The 20,437-nt window shown below is 52.1% G+C and overlaps 1 protein-coding gene across 1 annotated transcript in view; it reads left to right on the top strand.

The window, feature by feature from the left end:
* The window catches only part of LOC311528578 (E3 ubiquitin-protein ligase TRIM39-like), a gene marked incomplete at both ends in the record, with an annotated part of 424,825 nt that overhangs the window by 376,821 nt on the left and 27,567 nt on the right, over positions 1–20,437 (top strand). Inside the window, 4 exons of the mRNA XM_084643794.1 lie at positions 17,115–17,376; positions 17,752–17,866; positions 18,552–18,664; positions 19,702–19,722. Of these exons, the coding sequence (XP_084499920.1) occupies positions 17,115–17,376; positions 17,752–17,866; positions 18,552–18,664; positions 19,702–19,722 (511 nt within the window). The remainder of the gene's footprint in view (positions 1–17,114; positions 17,377–17,751; positions 17,867–18,551; positions 18,665–19,701; positions 19,723–20,437) is intronic.

A 20,437-nucleotide genomic window follows, 5' to 3' on the forward strand; every position in this document is an offset into this window, starting at 1 on the left:
TGCCCGCTGTGCTCTTGCCCCTGGCCTCTTCATTCCCCAGGGGGGCCCACCAATATGTTTGGTGCCGGGCCCACAAAAAGTTAAACTGGTCCTGTTTAGAGCTACTTCCAGTCACTGCAAACAGAGCACGGCAGGCACCACATCCACCAACGGATAAACAGATTTAAAATCCCTGCCACTGGGGAGAGAAGGGAGCAGGAGAGAATCCCAGGGACGAATGCGAGTTGTGTGGCTGGTGCCCAGCTAGACGGTGCTGTAAGGACTGAATAGAACAGAACAGAACATGGAGGAGCGGTGCTGTCTGGCTGCTAACGGGGCAGTTGGCCGGATCTCGACTGACTGGGTTAAACTCCCAACTACTCATTAAATGCTGATATAAAATCCCCTGCAGCCTGTGCCCCATTTCTCCAAAATATTAAATAATTAACTCAACCCAGCTGCCAATCACTTGCCCCTTCCCCACTGCTGTCTCCCCCAACTCGCCAAAGGAGCTTCCTGCTCCATCCCGCTCCCTGCCCAGGCATCACCTACAGCACCATGTCAGTGGCCGGGCTGGGGCATGGGGGGGCAGGGTTAAGTGCAGATTTTCAGCCACTCTGTGCCCTGCCTGTGGGGAGCAGGGACCCAGTCACACACAGAGCATCCCCCCTTGGGGGAGGGGGGAGTGACCCCTCATCCTGCTGCATCTGGGACTAAAACCAGATCAGGTCTGGCCAAGTGTCCCACTAGCAGCTGGGAGACCCCGTTTCCAAATGGGGAAGGCTCCTGGCTCTGATGGTCACCACCGACAGGTCAATTCTAATGAGTGTAAAGGGAGAAACAATTTGATTCTGAGACATGAGGGGAAAGTTGGTCACTGGGGGGGTTTGAGCCCCTTTCCCTGCAGCCCCCCAACATGGAGAATGACTCAGGGCAACAGCTTCCCTCCAGAAAAGGAGAAGTTGCTGCACTTAAAATGTGAGGGGGGAAAACCCCAATCTGAGAGAGTTTTCTGTCAGTAACTCATAATTATATGGGAAAGAGCAAAGCCAGAGGAGATTTTATATCAACATTCAATTATTAAAGAGGAAAGGGTGGGGGTTTAATTGATGTAAAGGTGGAAACAATCTGATGCTCAGACATGAGGGGAAAGTTGGTCCTTTGGGGGTTAGCTCCCCTCCCCTGCACTGGGGTAATGACCGAGGGCAACAGTTTCCCTTCAGAACAAGATGTGGTGGCAGACAGGGACTGGGGAGCCCAGAGCCGGAGAGGATTTTACATCAGTATTTGAGAATTAGATAGAAAGTCTGAGGAGATTTTATATCAATCACCAGTAACGAGAGAGAAGGGGCCGAGCTGAAGGGTGTTTTACATCTAATTTGGGAATTCAATAGGAAATGGGGGAAATCTTTGGGGGTTTGGTCAATATTGGGTTATCAGAGAGAAAAGGGCGAAATCCAAGGGAACTTTCCATCCACACTCAGGGATGTGCTGCGTCCCTCGGCCCTGCCATTGACGCGGGCAGCAGGGAGCCACGCCGCGTTACCAGCGCAGGGGGGCTGTAACCCCCTGACCATAAGGGGGGCAGTGACGCTTACTGGGGCCCAGCCAGGGCTGAAGTTTACATCCCCGCCATTGCTGCCCCCTGCCAGGTGACCCCCCACCCCTGAAGCAGGGAGGAGGCTGGAGGGACGGCGCTGAAGCAGCAGCTGCCTTGTGAGCGGGGAGCTCTGGGGGGTTCCTGACCCCAGAGCCCAGGTGCCAGGGAGGAGCCATCCCCTCCCTCAGGTGACAGCTGCCAGGAAGGAGAGGGCAGCGCGAGCCAGAGAGCAGGGACCGTCCAGCTCCCTGCACTGTGCGGCTGTTCGGCTGTTCCCAGGTCTCAGCTGGGAAACTCCCTAGAGCTGGTCCCCACAGGGCCTGGCCCAGCGTGGGGAAGGGAGGGACGGCCCCACGGGAGCTCAGCTGGCCCCTGCCACTCAGCTTCCAGCCTGGTCACTGACAGTCCCTCAGCCGCAGGACGAGTGGGAAGCCGAGAGCTAAGCTCGGGACCCTGCGTGAGGAGGATTCAGAGAAATCCTGGGAGTGGAAAGGCTGCGTCAGACCCAGCCGGCTCTGTGGGTCACCGGCCCCCTCAGATGAGACAGACCTCGGAGCACAGCGCCCCACCAGCCACAAGCGCCCCACCCACAGGGACTGGCCTGGGGCCTGACGTGTTACCGGGCTGGCTTAGCAGCTGGAGCAGGGACACTTTGCGGGGGCATGTTAGTGACCAAACAGACACCAGAGAGGTTACGGCAGCCTCGGGGGGTGGCCGCACAGAGACGGTTCAAACCCCAGCCCCCTCGGGTGTGTGTATTAGAGTCACTGGCTCTGTGCATGGGGCATGTCTGCCATTGCTGGGGTTTCTGTCCAGCTGAGTGGGGCTGTGGGGCGGTGTGAGAATTGGGCACGTACCTAGGCAGTGAGCACAGTGTGGGGGGTGGCCCCCATTAGCTCCCAGGAGCCACTGCCCTTGGAGTAGCAAAGAGCCCGGCTCACCCATGGGGGGCGGGGGGAGTTCAGCAGGGAGACCCACCCTGGCAGCGGGACCCAGGACCCGGGAGGTAAAGCCCCCGCACCCCCCACTCGCCAGCCTGTACCGGCCAGGTGCCAGGGGCTACGGGGAGCTGGGCTTCGCATGGCAGTTGGGAGGGGACAGCAGCGGGGGAGGGGCAGGTAACTGGCAGTTGGTCGGGGGATGGGGAGCTGGGCTGGGAGGGGGCAGCAACTGGGACAGGGGGGCCTGGGGCTGAACTAGGGTTGCCAACTCTCCTGGACTGGGTGGACCGGACACTACTGACGCAAACAGGGACGCCGTCGCTACAAAATGGCATCCGGTCTGTCCGGTCCGGGAGAGTTGGCAACCCTAGGCTGAACAGTTTCCTTTGGGGATATTTGAGAGTTAGGGGGGAAATGGGGCAGAACCTGATTGGGGGGTGGTCATAGATCAATATTCAATAATGTGAGAGAAAAGGGAAATCTAGGGGGATTTTTTTCTCCATATTTGATAATTAGAGACAAAAAGAGGCAAAATGGGAGATAATTTTCTTTTCAATAGTTCAAGTGACAAAACCTGAGGTGATTTTCTTTCCAAGTGAGAGAAAATGGCAAAAACTCTAGGTGACGACACGTATCCAGTAATTTATAAACTGGCCGTTCCTGAAGCTGAGCCGAAGAGGGGAGAATAACTAGGGGGCTGAGCCCCTTTGTGCATCTCTCGGGGCACAGGGGAGGCCTGACAAGTTCCTGGAGCTTTTCCATCCTGAAAAAAAGAACCATTCTGTCATTTGTCTGTTTCCCTCCAGCAGCCTCCAGGCAGTGGAGCCTGGTCTTCCCTGCTGCTTCTGGGGCTGGTTGAGGACCCCCACTTATGTCAGAAGGTTTCTTATTGGAAATGGAGGGGCTGAATCTGGAACAAGCAGATCTTTTCCCCCAGGTGTTCTGCAGTTGAATAAGTGTCACAAAAACAAATAAATAAAAAAATCCGTTTGAACTGACAGAATGAAACTAACTCCCTCTCTCAGTCCATTTAAGGCCACGCGTTTAAAAGTATGTAGGCACCTAAAGATGCAGATAGATGCCTAGTGGGATTTTCAAAAGTGTCTGGGTGCCTAATGACCATTAATTTCTTATGTATTAACAAGCACCTATAACTGAGGGACCTTAGCGTTGTAGCAACCCCGGCAGTCTGTAGCAAAACTGCAATTGTCCCTGCCTCAGTTTCCCTTACCTGGTTCAGGGATTAAACCTAGATCTGTCAGTCTTTGGCTGTAACTCCAGTCCTCCGGCTGATTTACTTGAGTCTCTTTGCTTTCAAGCTGAAAGGAGTCTTGCCCCACCCTGAGTGCTCCTGGCTCCTTTAGTGGACCTTTGCTCAAGAGACCCAGAAGTTTGGGCCTTTGTCTCAGGGCCTCTCCTGACCCCTTTTCCGCTACTCCTCCTGTACAGATTTCTTCCCTTCTTACTTCAAAATACAGAAATACAGTAAATTACAGCAGGAACACAAAGGCAAAGTTCACTATTCCTGTTCCTGTTACCACCTCTGGTCAGGGTTCTCAGCAGTCTCTACCCACATCCGTTCCTAGGTGGTAGTGGGACCCAGGCCCATCCTCTCCTCTGGGTCCCAGCTCAGGGAGCCTGAGTGATGCAGTCAGGGACTGTATTTAAATCACCTCCTGTCTCAGGGCCTTGCACGCACCTCCTGCCTGGTAACCTTCTCTGGTTCTGGCAGAGAACTGCTTTCTGTGGGCAGGGCCGGATTAAGACCTTTAGAGGCCTTACACACTGAAAAGATTATGGTGCCCCCCCATATGTAATTCAAAATAAAAACAATACCATACTGTAAAATAAAATTGTATTTTTCGAAATGACACAAAATGTACATGTATGCTGAATTTAAAATAGCTTCTTTCTAAATTTTCTGATTGCAAAATTCTGGATAAGCTCATCGAAGCTGACTCGATGAAGCATGTCCGCTTCCATACACAATCGAGAAAGTGAATCAAGTCTGTCCTGACATGTTGTTCTCTGAGGGTTTTTTATTCTTTTCAGCTGAGAAAAAGAGCTTTCTGCAGAGCAGTTAGTTATCATCAATGTTAGAAAAACACGTCGTGCGATCTCTACATTGGGAAATAGAATCATAGAATATCAGGGTTGGACGGGACCCCAGAAGGTCATCTAGTCCAACCCCCTGCTCGAAGCAGGACCAATTCCCAGTTAAATCATCCCAGCCAGGGCTTTGTCAAGCCTGACCTTAAAAACCTCTAAGGAAGGAGATTCTACCACCTCCCTAGGTAACGCATTCCAGTGTTTCACCACCCTCATAGTGAAAAAGTTTTTCCTAATATCCAATCTAAATCTCCCCCACTGCAACTTGAGACCATTACTCCTCGTTCTGTCATCTGCTACCATTGAGAACAGTCTAGAGCCATCCTCTTTGGAACCCCCTTTCAGGTAGTTGAAAGCAGCTATCAAATCCCCCCTCATTCTTCTCTTCTGCAGACTAAACAATCCCAGCTCCCTCAGCCTCTCCTCATAACTCATGTGTTCTAGACCCCTAATCATTTTTGTTGCCCTTCGCTGGACTCTCTCCAATTTATCCACATCCTTCTTGTAGAATGGGGCCCAAAACTGGACACAGTACTCCAGATGAGGCCTCACCAATGTCGAATAGAGGGGAACGATCACGTCCCTCGATCTGCTCGCTATGCCCCTACTTATACATCCCAAAATGCCATTGACCTTCTTGGCAACAAGGGCACACTGCTGACTCATATCCAGCTTCTCATCCACTGTCACCCCTAGGTCCTTTTCCACAGAACTGCTGCCTAGCCGTTCGGCCCCTAGTCTGTAGCGGTGCATTGGATTCTTCCATCCTAAGTGCAGGACCCTGCACTTATCCTTATTGAACCTCATCAGATTTCTTTTGGCCCAATCCTCCAATTTGTCTAAGTCCTTCTGTATCCTATCCCTCCCCTCCAGCGTATCTACCACTCCTCCCAGTTTAGTATCATCCGCAAATTTGCTGAGAGTGCAATCTACACCATCCTCCAGATCATTTATGAAGATATTGAACAAAACCGGCCCCAGGACCGACCTCTGGGGCACTCCACTTGACACCGGCTGCCAACTAGACATGGAGCCATTGATCACTACCCGTTGAGCCCAACAATCTAGCCAGCTTTCTACCCACCTTATAGTGCATTCATCCAGCCCATACTTCCTTAACTTGCTGACAAGAATACTGTGGGAGACCGTGTCAAAAGCTTTGCTAAAGTCAAGAAACAATACATCCACTGCTTTCCCTTCAAAACCTGAGTGTCTCTGGATTAAGTTTAGAAGTGTGTGCAACAAGAGTGATGTAGTGGTGGGAGTCTGCTATAGACCACCGGACCAGGGGGATAAGGTAGATGAGCTTTCTTCCGGCAGCTCATGGAAGCTACTAGATCGCATGCCCTGATTCTCATGGGTGACTTTAATTTTCCTGATATCTGCTGGGAGAGCAATACAGCGGTGCATAGACAATCCAGGAAGTTTTTGGAAAGCATAGGGGACAATTTCCTGGCGCAAGTGCTAGAGGAGCCAACTGGGGGGGGCGCTTTTCTTGACCTGCTGCTCACAAACTGGGTAGAATTAGTGGGGGAAGCACTTCTATTCCATTGTATTCCGTCTTTCAATATTGTGTCATGAAGATCAATGTGACTGAATTTCATTTTTCCTGCTTCATTAAACTTTGCATGCATATAATAGTGGAACTGCCGTACTTCTCCACAGAGATTCATGTTCAAGTCAACAGAGTATGAGTCAACTATCTCCTGGGAACCTTGTGAATATTGTTCATCAGATAAGTCCATAGCATTTAGAAAAGAAAATCTACTTGATACTTCTTTGTACACTTCACTTCTCCTCTTCATATGAGCTTCAAGTGTATCAATTATAGTGTAGTAAGTAGATACACGAAATTTGTCTCTAGAATTCAATGCTGTTTCTGTTGCACTGCTATAATTTGCTTGTTTTTTCCTGATTCGCTTGTGGGACTGGGCTTTTTGTAGTTAGTATCAGGCAAGATATCTTTTGATATGTCTTCAAATCTTTCAAAATCATTCCTCAAAGTGTGTAAGTGGTCTGCTAATGATTGACAGAGGTCTGCACATGTTTTCAAATCCAATTCTTTTTCTTTGAGAGCTTGACTTGTGTGGTAAAAGTGTTGTAAAATTTCATTCATCATGGTCAACATGAATACAAACTCTAGCTCTTGCATCTTGTTTGCCATATTTCTGCCTCTCGTATAGTTTCTCCCTTTTGTGATTGGTCTTCAGCTATACCTTCTAATGCATCCACAGTCTTTGAGTAGGACTCCAGAATTGCACTTGCTGCCACTGCATGTGCCTCCCAGCAAGTATTAGAAAGAGATTTCAACACACCATCATTGCCCAAATATGTTTTAAGAATTGCCCATCAGTGTGTTGAGGCAGAGAAAAATGTATAAAGTAACTGGACTGTTGAGAAAAAATACTTACTGCCACTGGACAACAATCAACAGCACTGCGGCCAACAAGATTGAGAGAGTGTGCAGCACATGGTGTGAATATGGCATATTTGTTCTGTTCTAAAAGCTTCTTCTGCATTCCTTGATAACGCCCTGACATGTTGGCAGTGTTGTCATAAGATTGACCTCTGCACTTTGAGAAATCTATTTTGCAAACTTGGCACAGATAATGCAGTACTTGATTTGCCATTTCTTCACCAGTGTGGCTTTTCAAATTGAGGAATGTTATAAATTGTTCAATTGGTTTTCCATCTGTGGGAGACACATATCTTAGTACAATACTCAATTGATCAATATGTGAAAGATCAGGTGTAGAGTCGACAGATAACTGAAGTACCCAGCAGTACTTATTTCATCCACAATAGCTGAACTAACTTTGTCACTCATTAGACCAATGAGCTCATCACATACTGTCCTGGATAAGTATGATGGGTTACCTTTGCCAGCGTTCCCATATTTTGAGATATGGCCTGCTAAAAATGTGCCAGACTGAGCCACAAGTTCCAACAATCCCAAGAAATTTCCATTCTGCAATGATCCAAATGTGTCATTTGATCCCCGGAAAGGCAGACCATGTTCAGCTAATGTTTGAACAACAGCTATAACATGCTGCAAGACATGTTGCCAGTATTCACACTCCCCTTTAATTTGTTCTTCTAATTTTTGTGTCAATCCAAAGCCCTGTCTTTGATTTAAACATGTCAACATTGAATCTCTGTCAGTAGTGCTATTTTCATGTTGTTCAATTAAAACAGTATTCCACCAGTCACTAAATCCATCTGCCGCAAACCAGGATGTTGAAGGGTCATATGCAAAAAGTTTGCAAACAAAACAGTACACAGACCGCATTGATGGTGAATACAGTAGCCATTCTCAAGTATATTTCTCACTATTCGCTTTCATGCTGAAAAATATTTTTTGTGGACAATATCTTGTTTGTTTGCCAGTGGTAAAAGTCCGACATGATTTCTCAAATGGCTCAGTGTGGTGTTGACAGTCATTTGGTCCACGATCTATCTAGTAAGCTACATCATCGGTTCTGAAATCAACCCACATCCCAGGATCTTTTCTCCTATTATTTACAGCATGAGCAGATTCAGTCTCTGACACATCCACACCTTCTAGAACAATGTCTGTTTTACCACCAGGAGTAGGATGATCAGTTACAGTCTCTGACACATCCACATGTTCTGGAATGGTGTTTGTTTCACCAATAGAAGAAGGGCCAGTCTCTGAGTGTGTAGTGGAGTGTAAGGAAGTCTAACAAAGTTCTGATTTTTCCCATGATGACTACTTCAATGCTTTTTTTGAAATATCAAATATCAAATTTTTTCAAAAAAAAAATCTAATTTTTTTTGATGCCCCCTGCTTTGCTGGTGCCCTAAGCACGTGCTTAGTCTGTCTGTTGGGTAAACCAGCCCTGTCTGTGGCCAGCTCCCTCCAGGCCTCTCCTTCCCTGGGTCTCCCTGTAGCTCCCCCAGGCAGATCCTGAGCAGAGCTGAGAGCTGGGTGAGGGCAGCAGCTTCACTGATGTTCACACAGCTCAGAGCCCTCCTGCAGGCACATGAACAACAAGGGGCAGATTCCCAGGGGCAGCGAGATCAAAGGCTTCTGGGGCCCTTTGTGCAGTTTTGCTTTCGTGCAGGCCCCAGCACTTTCCCCCAGGTCTCTCTCACCACCTAGAGCCTCCAGCTCAGGAGTTGGTGTCAGCAGAGCCAAGCGCTGCCTGGGGGGCTGGTTCCAGCCACAGGAAACCCATCCTGGGCTGGGCACAGAAAGGGGCTTTAATGAAGGTCTCTCCTTGGCACAGACCCCCCTGGGGAGCAGCAGCTGATTAGCCTGGGATCCCAAATCACAATGAAGGCAGCAGCATCATGTAACAGACTTTATCACTAACTCAGGGCTTGTCTACACTGGCAAGTTTTGTCACCAAAAACTGCCTTTTGGCGACAAAACAGCGAGAGCGTACAAACTGAAATGGGACTTTTGTCGGAAAAAACGTGCAGTTTGGCGACAAAAAACTTCAACCTCTGTGAGAGACTTTTGTCTTTTCCCCTCCCTTTATTGTCAACAAACAGCCAGGGTAGACAGCACGCCTTTTTTTGCTTTTATTGGCCTCCAGAAAGTGTTCCACAATACCCATGCTGCCACTCTGTTCAGCAGTTTGAACTCCGCTGCCCTTTAGGCAATCCACCTTGCAAGCCCTGGGAATTTTAAATCCCATTTCCTGCTTGCTGGCTCAGTGTGAAGAGGTGTCCTGGTATCTTCCCAGGTGTTGCTGGCACAGAGTGCCCGAGGCAAGCAACAGCAGGGTTTGTTGCCCGGTGTGCGTCGCCCAATAATCACAACGGGGTGGAGAAGCAGAAAAGTTTATTTGAAGCTTCAAGTGGTACAGGAAGACATTAATCTCAAATCCTGCACACAGAGCAGGAAGTTACACAGACTTTTATACATCCTTTTTTTCAGCATACTTATCCAATAGCAAGCTGCCCTAAGTATCCATATAGCCAGCCAATCCGGTATACCGGCTAATTCCCTTTTTCTTTGTAGCATCTGTTAAACTATATATGGAGTTGTTTTGTTCAGCATTGTTTTGCCATATCTGCCCTGTCTGACCTTGTTCGGTTTTGGACAGTCTGCACTTGCAACATATTGTTGCAAGATCCTCAGCATAACTGCTGCGAGTGCCTCCAGGTGGGGGGGCAAGGTCACTTGGGCCTAGTGCGAGGGGGCTTCATCGACACTCGTGGTCTTCCATCCCCTCGAGTTACCTAGTGGCCATACCCAGTGTCCTCAACACAGGTAAGCATGGCTGGCTATCGTACTGAACGCACTCCCACTTGGACCACCGTGGAGCTGTTGGATCTGATCAGTATATGGGGAGAGGAGTCTGTTTAGTCACAGCTGAAAGTGACCCCGTAGGAACTGGGACACATATGGGCAAATTTCTTGAGGCTTGTGTGAAAAGGGCTATGATCATGACACGCAGCAGTGCAGAGCGAAGATAAAGGAGCTGAAGCAGGCCTACCATAAGGTGAGGGAGGCAAACCATCGCTCCGGTGGTGCACCTAAGACCTGCTGCTTCTATAAGGAGCTGAATGCTATCCTTGGCAGTAACCCCACCTCCATCGCTGATAGCCCCGTGGATACTTTGGAGGCAGCAGAAAGAGGGGCTAACCTGCAGTCTGAAATTCTTGATGAAGAAGTGGAGCTAGAAGAGGATGAAGAGCGCCCAGCAGGATCTCCTGGTAGGGCAGGCAGCCAGGAACTTTTCTTCACTCCAGAAGTGCTCTCCGGGGAGCAGGAAGCAGATGAGACGCAGTGTAAGTTGCTGTGGCTTGTGTCAGGAATAGAAGAGTGGGAGGCAGGTTGTGTTTTTATGAGAGCTGGACATTGCCCTGTGTAGCTAATCTGCATGGCCAAGCAGGATGTCAATGGACATCGAGATCTCCATGGAATTCTCCAGAGAGAGGCTCTGGAAAATTTCCAAGAGATACTTGTTAATCCTCTGCCGCAGATTCCAAGGGATTGCAGCCTTGTTAGTTCCTCCATTGTAGGAAACTGTCCCCTGCCATTTAGCAATCACTGGAGCTGGGACCAAAGTGGCACATAGCTGAGCTGTATATAAATCAGGGTGAAAGCTGCAGGAATGCAGTTGTTGCGCCCTAGTTTCCCTGATTACCTGCAGCAGTGAGATGTCAGCTAGAGATGTGCCCGCCTGTGGAAAAGTATTTGATAATTTTTAGAATGAGTTCCCTGGAAAGCTGCACTGCAAGCCGTGACTGTTTTGTCCATACGCACAACCACTCTCCCCCCGATCCCGACACTCACCGTGATTTGGGTGCTTGTGGAGCTGTGTGCCTGCCTAGAACCAGTGATAAAGTGATTGCTACTAGTTGCAAAAGGCCCTTATTACCAAAATGTTTCAATCATTTGCTGGAATGTAAAAACATAAGACCATAAGAATGGCCAGACTGGGTCAGACCAAAGGTCCATCTAGCCCAGTATCCTGTCTTCCAACAGTGGTCAGCACCAGGTACCCCAGAGGGAATGAACAGAACAGGTAAACCTCAAGTGATCCATCCCCTGTAACAATCCCTCTTCTATGTATTGACCTCAGCAGCCGAGACCTTGAGGAACACACCCTGCCGACTGGCTTCAGCAGATAAGGAAGAAGCCAAGATGCAGCAAAGAAGATATGTTCAGAGAGGTGCTGCATCGCTTTGACTAGGGAACACAAGAGTGCTGGGAAGCCAAAAGGCAGGACAGAAAAGAGAATCAAGCGACTGAGTAGATGTTAAAATTAATGGAGGATCAGACAGAGATGTTCAAGCCTTTGATCCAGCTGCAGACTGAGCAGATCCGTGGTCGACCTCCACTGCAGCATGTGTACATGCACAATTCTTTGCCAACCCCACCCCCCTACGCCCACACATTCCTTTTCACTTTATGGTGCTCCTCAGTTTCCCCATCACTCCACCCCTCTCACAGCTTGGACAATGATGGCTGGAGCTACACACAGTTGTGAGGTTTTACCCTTTTTAACAATAAATAAAGGCAAAGGTTTCTAATGGTACAATGTTTTTATTCTGTGTTCTACAAAATCATATAGCAATCAGTTCAGCATCAGGAACAGGCTTCTAAAGCATTTTCTTGCACGGATCTTGGGCCTCAAAATTTAACATGGATGCACCAGGAAAGCACCTCCAAAGCAGACATGTGTTAGTGCCCCTCATTGTTAAAGTGGTTCCTCAGAGCCTCTCTGATGTTAATAGCGGTCCTCTGGGTTCCTTTGACAGCCCTAGCATCCGGCTGTTCAAACTGTGCAGCCAAGTGCTCTGCCTTAGTGCTCCACAACTGAGCAAACATTTCACCCTTAGATTCACACAGCTTATGCAAAGTGCAGCACGCAGCTATGACCATGGGAATATTATCCTCGGTAAGGTCTAACCTGCCATTGAGACACCTCCAGCGAGCTTTCAAATGGCCAAAGGCACATTCAACTATCATGCTGCACCTGCTCAGCGTGTTATTATGCAACCCTTCTGGCCGTCAAAGTTGGCAGCAACAAGGGCTGGGTTCAGTATCTAGGGGTTCCGTTTCACTAACACAATGCAAAACCAGCTCGAGCCCCTGCCCAGTACCTGGGACAATTATATACTACCCCCCTGGGCACCTCTAAGAGCAACACTTCCCCTCTCGCAAGCACAGAGTCTGTGTGTAGCAAAAGCCTTTCAATAAAGGAGGGAAACAATCATAGAATCATAGAATATCAGGGTTGGAAGGGACCTCAAGAGGTCATCTAGTCCAACCCCCTGCTCAAAGCAGGGCCGATCCCCAATTAAATCATCCCAGCCAGGGCTTTGTCAAGCCTGACCTTAAAAACTTCTAAGGAAGGAGATTCCACCACCTCCCTAGGGAACGCATTCCAGTGTTTCACCACCCTCCTAGTGAAAACGTTTTTCCTAATATCCAATCTAAATCTCCCCCACTGCAACTTGAGACCATTACTCCTTGTTCTGTCATCTGCTACCACTGAGAACAGTCTAGAGCCATCCTCTTTGGAACCCCCTTTCAGGTAGTTGAAAGCAGCTATCAAATCCCCCCTCATTCTTCTCTTCTGTAGTCTAAACATCCCCAGTTCCCTCAGCCTCTCCTCATAAGTCATGTGTTCCAGTCCCCTAATCATTTTTGTTGCCCTCCGCTGGACTCTTTCCAATTTTGCCACATCCTTCTTGTAGTGTGGGGCCCAAAACTGGACACAGTACTCCAGATGAGGCCTCACCAGTGTCAAATAGAGGGGAACGATCACGTCCCTTGATCTGCTGGCAATGCCCCTACTTATACATCCCAAAATGCCATTGGCCTTCTTGGCAACAAGGGCACACTGTTGACTTCTATCCAGCTTCTCGTCCACTGTAGCTTCTCGTCTCTTAGGTCCTTTTCTGCAGAACTGCTGCCGAGCCATTCAGTCCCTAGTCTGTAGCGGTGCATTGGATTCTTCCGTCCTAAGTGCAGGACTCTGCACTTGTCCTTGTTGAACCTCATCAGATTATGCAGAACCAGTGCAGCATTATGTGGGGAACACCGCAAACAGGATTCATAACATAAACCATGAGCAAAAGACCCACCCCCAGGTAAGTTTGGCAGTGTCCTTTTCTGATGAAGTGAGCTGTAGCTCACGAAAGTTTATGCTCAAATAAATTTGTTAGTCTCTAAGGTACCACAAGTACTCCTTTTCTTTTTGCGAATACAGACTAACATGGCTGCTACTCTGAAACTTTTCCCTTTAGGGTCTTAAGTCCAGTAACCCAACAGTCATCCCACCCATGGTTTCTGTTCTTGGTCAGTGCAGCCCCCAGAGTTCAGAAGTTCATCTGCATAGTTTACCTCCCAACCTGGGTGGAAGGGGACAGGAGGTATGGGTGAATTTTACATGCTCTACTGCTCAGGTCAACAGCCAATTGCCACACCTCTCCATGGGGTTCTGCTGCTGTCTTCATCCCCAGCCTCGCCTTGCCTCCCTGACTACTCCTCTCTGCCAGCTGCTCACCAATATTATTTCAGCCCCCAGCCCCACTTAACACAGCTGTCAGTGATTCCTGCTCTTAGCAGAGGAACCTCAGTGCTGCCACTCTCAGAACCACTAGCCCAGAGCAGGTCTAAGGCTTAGACCTACAGATCAGGGATTTCAGCTCTACAGTATATAACAAGACTCCTAATGAAGTCAAAATTCACTCTGTAAACACAACCCTACACCTAACCTCTCTCAATTCACTAGGCTTTGGAACCCATGTCCTTTGCCCAGCAAGTGTTACTTAGTTGAGAGTGAGTCCCTCAGTCATAAAATGCCAAGTACAGTTCTACTGTCCTGGATTCACATAACCAGAATAACAACGCTTTATTACTCCTGCCCCAATAACAAAGAGACTGGGGATCCCACAGCAGCCAAAGTGATTATTTGAGCAAGCAGTCCCATCATGCTAGGCAGGATGGGTGTGCCCATACAGAAGAGATCAGCCCCTGAAGTCCTTTTCCACAGCTTACCACCAGATGTCAGGGTAGAGCTCATTCTGACTCTGCTTACAGTTAAAACGCTCCTTGCTGCTGCCAGGTGCCCTGTGTAAGGTTTCGTGAGCCAGGGCTGTAAGGGGTAAGCTGGGTCTCCCAGGATTACTATGGGCATTTCCACATCCCTCACTGTGATCTTGTGGTCTGGAAAGAAAGTCCACGCCTGCAGCTTTCTATACAGGCCACTGTTCCTGAAGATGTGTGTGTGTCATGCACCTTTCCAGACCAGCCTGCATTGATGTCTGTGAAACGTCCACAGTGATCTACAAGCGCCTGCCACACCACAGAGAAGTATCCCTTCCTATTGATGTACTCTGATGCAAGGTGGTCTGGTGCTAAAATTGGAATGTGTGCGCCATCAATCGCCCCTCCACAGTTAGGGAAATCCATCTCTGCAAAGCCATCCACTATTTCATGCACATTTCCCAAAGTCACGGTCCTCTGTAGTAGGATGTGATTTATTGCCCTTCACACTTGGAGTAATACAGCCCCAGCAGTGGACTTCCCCACTCCAGATTGATTTGTGACTGACCAGTAGTAGTCTGGACTCGCCAGCTTCCACGCAGCAATTGCAACATGCTTCTCTACCGAAAGGGCAGCTCTCATTCTGGTGTCCTTGTGCCGCAGGTCGGGGGCCAGCTCAGCACATAGCTCCAGGAAGGTTGCTTTACGCACCCTAAAGTTCTGTACCCACTGGTCTTCATCCTACACCTGCATGACAATGCGATCCCACCAATCAGTGCTTGTTTCCCGAGCCCAAAAGCGAGGGTCTACCATATGCAGCTGCTCTGTGAATGGCAAAAGCACTACGTTGCTGCTGTCCATATCATTCAGAATGTCGAGCACCTGCGATTCCCCCTCTGTCAGTAACTTCGCGAGTAACTGTGCTGCCATGTGCGATGTCCTCACGACAATTAACAGCTCATAGAGAGACATGCAGGATCCATCCTCGCTCACTGCAGATGCTGGCGCGCGCTTGCAAAGACTGACCGTTGGAAAAACGGTGCAAAAGGAAGCTGGAAACCATTGGAGGGCTGGGACGCAAAGTAGTGCATGATGGGACATTTTGCACATCCCAGGATGCACCGTGCTCCATTTCCGCCTTCCCACAACACCTAGCAACAGACAGGAGCAGCAGGTTTGTATCATTTTTGGTGGTACTCCCGCCCCCACCACACCTGCCTAAAGCTCTGGGAGGGAGTTTATGTGTGGGAGGGGGTGTAGGTTGCAGGCTCTGGGAGGGGGTTTGGGTGCTGGGTGCAGGCTCTGGGCTGGGACAGAGGGTTGGGGTGTGGGGCATGGTGCTGGGCCAGGGATGAGAAGTTCAGGGTGCAGCAGAAAGGCTGCCCCGGGGCTGGGGCAGGAGGCCAGAGAGGAGGACTTCCCCCAGCCCTCTCCCCACTGGCAACAGTGAGCTGTGGGGAGGGAGGGCCTCTCCCCACCCCAACACTCACCCAAGCCCCCCCAGGCTGCTGCTCAGGAGGTCCATCCAGGATAAGCCCCTCCCTCTCGGAGTCCCCTGCAGGGGGGGTCTGCCATGCGCCTCCTCCTCTCCCCTTTCCCCTCCCCCCCCACAGCCGCAACAGCAGCCGCCTCAGCCTTCCCCCAGCACCGTTCCCTTGTAGCCAGCAGCGGTCAGTGATGGAGGTCAGTGCAGAGCTGCAGCGGGCAGCCACCCGCTGCCCAGGGCAGGCAGGGACTCACGGGGGAGGCAGATGGGGCTGGGGGACGTGCGGGGGAGGGGGCACGCGTGGGTAGCAGGTGGAGCCAGGGGAGAGACCTGGCCCCGAACATTGGTGGAGCTGGGTCCCTGGGCTCTGAGTTTGCTGGAGCCCGGGCACTAAGGGCCCATACAACTCGCCACCCCTAGCGACAATGGTGCCCCTAAGGTGGAAACGATCTGTCGACACAGGGAGCACTGTTCAAGAGCACCAGACCTATGGCAGGGAAACAGCCTGGAGATGATGGTGCTGGGACGGAGTGGGCCTGGCCCAGCAGCTCTGCTGGGGAGCTACCTTGGAGCTGAGGTCACTTTTTCAGAGGTGTTGGAGAAGGGGGACCTGCTCAGTGAAGCCTCACTCTGCTCAGTGATGATGTTATCGCTGGACACAAACCAGTGACCCCAAACCAGCCCCCAGAGCCATTGTTTGTTTGCAGGAGCAAATCCTGACCCGCCTGCAGCATCTGTGGGAGGAGACAGAAGAACTCCTGGGCCTGAAATCCGACTGGGACAAGGAGAGTGAGAGGCTCCTGGTAGGTGCCCTGCCCTGCCCGGCCACTTTGCACAGGGGTGTCAGCAACAGCAGCAGGGGGTCTCTGCGCTGCTTGGGGACTGGATCATTCAGAAGGTTAAAGGGTTTCCAGGGTCGCTACAGGGAGACAGGTGAGGGTCATTTTAACCAGTGCAGGGCAGACTCTGCTCTCAGGTACCTGGTGTACACCAGGAGTGAGCCCACCGAAGTCAGTGGGGTCAGGGTCAGACTCCTCTGGGACTCTGATGTTAGTTCCCACTTGGGTCAATGGGTTTACACCAGGGTAGCTGGGAGCAGCCTCTGTCTCTGTCTCTCTAGCACGGGGGAGGGGGAAAGGGGGGGCGGAGGGAGAGGCCAGTAAAACACTGAATAGGCACAGATGTGGCAGGGGTCAGGGCAGAGCAGGGGGAGACTTTTGCTGATCACAGGGTTCGAGTGTCAGACGTTCCAGTGATGCCATTGGGCAGTTTGGGAAGCACCATTTACCACAGCCTGGTCTGCACTTCACTCTGGTGCTGGGACAGTGGTGGGGACGGGCTGGGGGCTGGTGATTTTGGGTCACGTTTTTATACTAGCAAAAGCTCTAGTGTAGCCACGGTTACTCTGGCAAAGAGATTGAATGAAACGCTCTGGGGAGCCCGGACAAGGCTTTGTACCATTTCCCAAGACACCCGCTCTCCCCGGGTCCCTGCCCTGCCCCTGCGTCTCTCTGTGCACCCCAGAGGCAGACGGAAGTGGAGCGGCCGCTGGTGGTGTCCAAGTGTGAGGGGCTGCGCCAGTTTCTGGCCGAACAGGAGCGCCTCCTCTTAGCCCGGCTGGGAGAGCTGGACGAGGAGATTGGGAGGAGGAGGGAGGAAAATGCCACCCACCTGGGTGAGGAGATTTCCCGGCTCAGCGCCCTGATCACGGAGCTGGAGGGGAAGCGTCAGCAGCCGGTGCTGGAATTGCTGCAGGTGAGACAGTGTCGGATGCACCCAGAGCCCAGTGCAGGGAGGAGACGGTCCCTGAGTCACTCGGGCTGACAGGGTAACTCAGTGCAGGGAGCACGGCCCGGGGCGTCTGCAGGGCCAGGGGCCCAGGGCTGCAGAGAGACAGGAGTTTGGGCTGTTGGGGAGGTGGAGGGAGGCTGGTGAAATGCTGTTCCAGCCCTGGGGCTCAGTGCAGGGGGCCCAGCCGTCTCTGCAGGGCAGCTGGTGTGAACGGGGCTCTGCTCCCACTAGCACAGCCCTTCAAAGTCTCCACCCCACTGGGGGAGCAGCCTGTGGGGCTGGGGCTGGGGAGCAGAGTGACCTGTCTGGGGCAGGGGGCCAGCTGGGCCATGGCCACTGACTCTCTGCTCTGTCTCTCCTTCCCCTCTAGGGTGTCAGAAGTGCCATGAGCAGGTACGTCCAGGCTCCGTCTGCCGCTCACGCCCCATTGTGCTGGGAAGAGACTCAGAGCCCCGGCTACAGACCCAGCCCCCAGCGGCCCAACCGTGGGACAGTCTCACCCTCTGGATCCAGCCCCCCTCCGTCCCCATTGCCCTGAGGCTGAAGCCACTGGGTCTGTGTGACCCACTCTGGGGAGGGGAGTGCCCCACAGCCCTGGGCTGCAGAACCCTCCCTGGGGGCCTGGCTGGCTCAGGGGATCATTAATGGGGCTGGGGGCCTGTCACTCCAAGGGCCCAGCTAGGACCTGGCCCCAGCTCTGTCATGGCCCAAAGCCTGTCCCGTGTGAAGGGGATGCTAGGGCCTGTGGGGAAAGAGCTGAGTGTCCCAGCCAGGCCCTAGTGGGGCAGTGTCTCGGTCCCAGAACCCCCACCCCACGGGGAATGACCAGGCCCTTTGGAGGCTGAGAGGAGAAGCTGAGGAGAAGCTGGGCCTGGAGAATGAGCCCCTCTCTCATCCCTGGGAGAAGCCCCTCCAGGCCCTTGTGGGGAACGTGGGGCTGGGCCAGGTGTGAGGGGAGCTGGGGCTGGCCCTGCCCAGGCTGGGTTTTCTCTCTGGATGGAGAGGCCGATCCTGGCAGATTGTGCAGGCAGTAAATTCCCTGGGAAATAGAGGTCATGGCCCCGTTAGCCCTGCCTGTGGCCCAGCTCCCACCCACTCCCCATCTGGCTCTGGAGGGCAGGAACTTAGGGCCGAGGAATGGGAGGAATAAACACGCTCGTGTCTCTGCAGGGATGAGAAGGCCATGTCTCCGCATCCGGTGCCCGAGTCCCCTGAGCTGGAAAAGAGAATCCTGGATTTCCCTCGAGAGAACAATCTCCAGGAGGCTGTGATGGGATTCCTGGGTAAGGGGCGCTGCTGGGGGCAGGGGGAGGGATTTGGCCCAGCAGGTTGGGTTATTATGAGTTCCTGTGTGCCCGTATTACTCGTGGATCAGAGCTTCATTCAGAGCACTGTGACTGCCCAGCCCAGAGAGGCCCAGATCCTGGGAGAGCCCTTGGGGTCCCAGCTTCCCTGGCTGCTCAGAGCAGAGCCCAAAGGGGAAGATTTCAGGAGAGCAGATAATTCATAATCATGAATCTGTGTGCCCAGTGCTGTCTCCTGCTCTCTCCCTGGCTATCTGAGTGCAGGGGCGGGTGCTCTTGGTTAACAGGAGATGTTATCACGGATTCTCAGCCTCTCTGACTGACACCAGCTGAGCCTCAGGGCCCTAGTGTTTAAGCACCTTGGGCCACACTTTCAATGGTATTTAGGTGTCTGGTGGGAACCTCCAAAGCACCTAACTCCTATGGACTTGCCTAACCTGCTTCAGCCCTTTTGAATATCCCATTCAGTGTCTACCTGCATCTTTAGGTGCCTAACTATCTAGGAGAAGCTCCCTCCTTGTGCCTTGGTCGCCAGCCTGTCCTGTGATATTGTATCAGCTTGAAAGAGCTGTGACTCTAGTAGTGGTGAGACAGGGATTGTGACTAATTATTCTTTCTCTATCTCTCCTGCCAGAGGGGCTGGCTGCAGAGAGAGGTGAGACTCCTGGGTCTCTGTGCTAGGGCAGGGCACGGCAGCTGCTGGGAGCTTGTTCCCCTGTATGGAGCAGCTCCCAGGCTGGGCGTGTGTGCACAGGGGAGAAACCCAGCGCGGGAATGTGGGACAGAAAAGAGGAGGGGGAGTTGGAGCCTGTTGAGCTCTGGTCTGTTGTGAGATGGTGCAGAGCCGGGTGCTGTGGGGAGCAGGCCCATGTACGGACCTGGCTATAGCTGCTGCTGAACAGTCAGGTCTGTTTGTGTCAGGACTTTGGGTCTGCCCCACAGTCTCTGCAACGAACCTGCTCTGGGTGACTCTGCTGTGTGAATTCTCACCTCTCTTTCTCTGCCGGTTGTTCCAGGACTCACAAGAGGATATGCAGGTAACTGAGGCCAACCCTGTATCAGTGACTCCAGCCCCCTCCCTTGGAAGAGGTTCACTCTCTGCAGCTGCTCCTGGCACCACCCCCAAATGATGCCTGAGACCTGGGTTCCCGGCTGGCTGGGCACAGGGTCTCCAGCAGGGCTGTAGGTGCTGGTACCGCGCTCGCTGCCAGAGCTCCCAGCCCCTGACCCAGCCTGGCCTATTGCCCCAGCGCTGACCCCTCCCCTGCAGGTGGGGACCCTGTCGCTCTGCCTGGCTGAGCCCCCCTCTCTGCCGCTGCCTCTGCTGCTGGGCTCGCAGGCTCAGTCCATGCCAGGACCCATGCGGCGCTGCTGGGGCTGCTCTTCCCTCGGCACCTGGATTCTCTGTGTCGGGGACAAATGGCCGGGCGAGTGGGCAGGGATCTGCTCAGAGACACATGCCCTGTGCTGCACCCAGAGGGCAGACACCAGCCAGGGCCGGGCAGCAAAGCACCACCGTGCTGGGATTAACCCTTTCCTTCCACCCAGCCTACCAGCCCCAGTGCCACTCGACTGCCTGAACTCTGATCCCAAGGACCCGTGTCCTACAGCTTGGGGGAGTCGCTGGATGTGTGGGGCAGTAACCAGGGCTCCCTGCGTCCCAGGGTCCCCGTGTGCAATGGGGAAGGCCCTGCGCTGTCACAGGCAGGCTGGGCCCTGACTCCCCTTAAAGGGCTGGCCCCCATGACCTCC

The sequence above is a fragment of the Lepidochelys olivacea genome (genome assembly GCF_965140295.1).
Source record: "Lepidochelys olivacea isolate rLepOli2 genome assembly, chromosome: 11".
In the NCBI taxonomy this organism is placed as follows: Eukaryota; Metazoa; Chordata; order Testudines; family Cheloniidae; genus Lepidochelys; species Lepidochelys olivacea.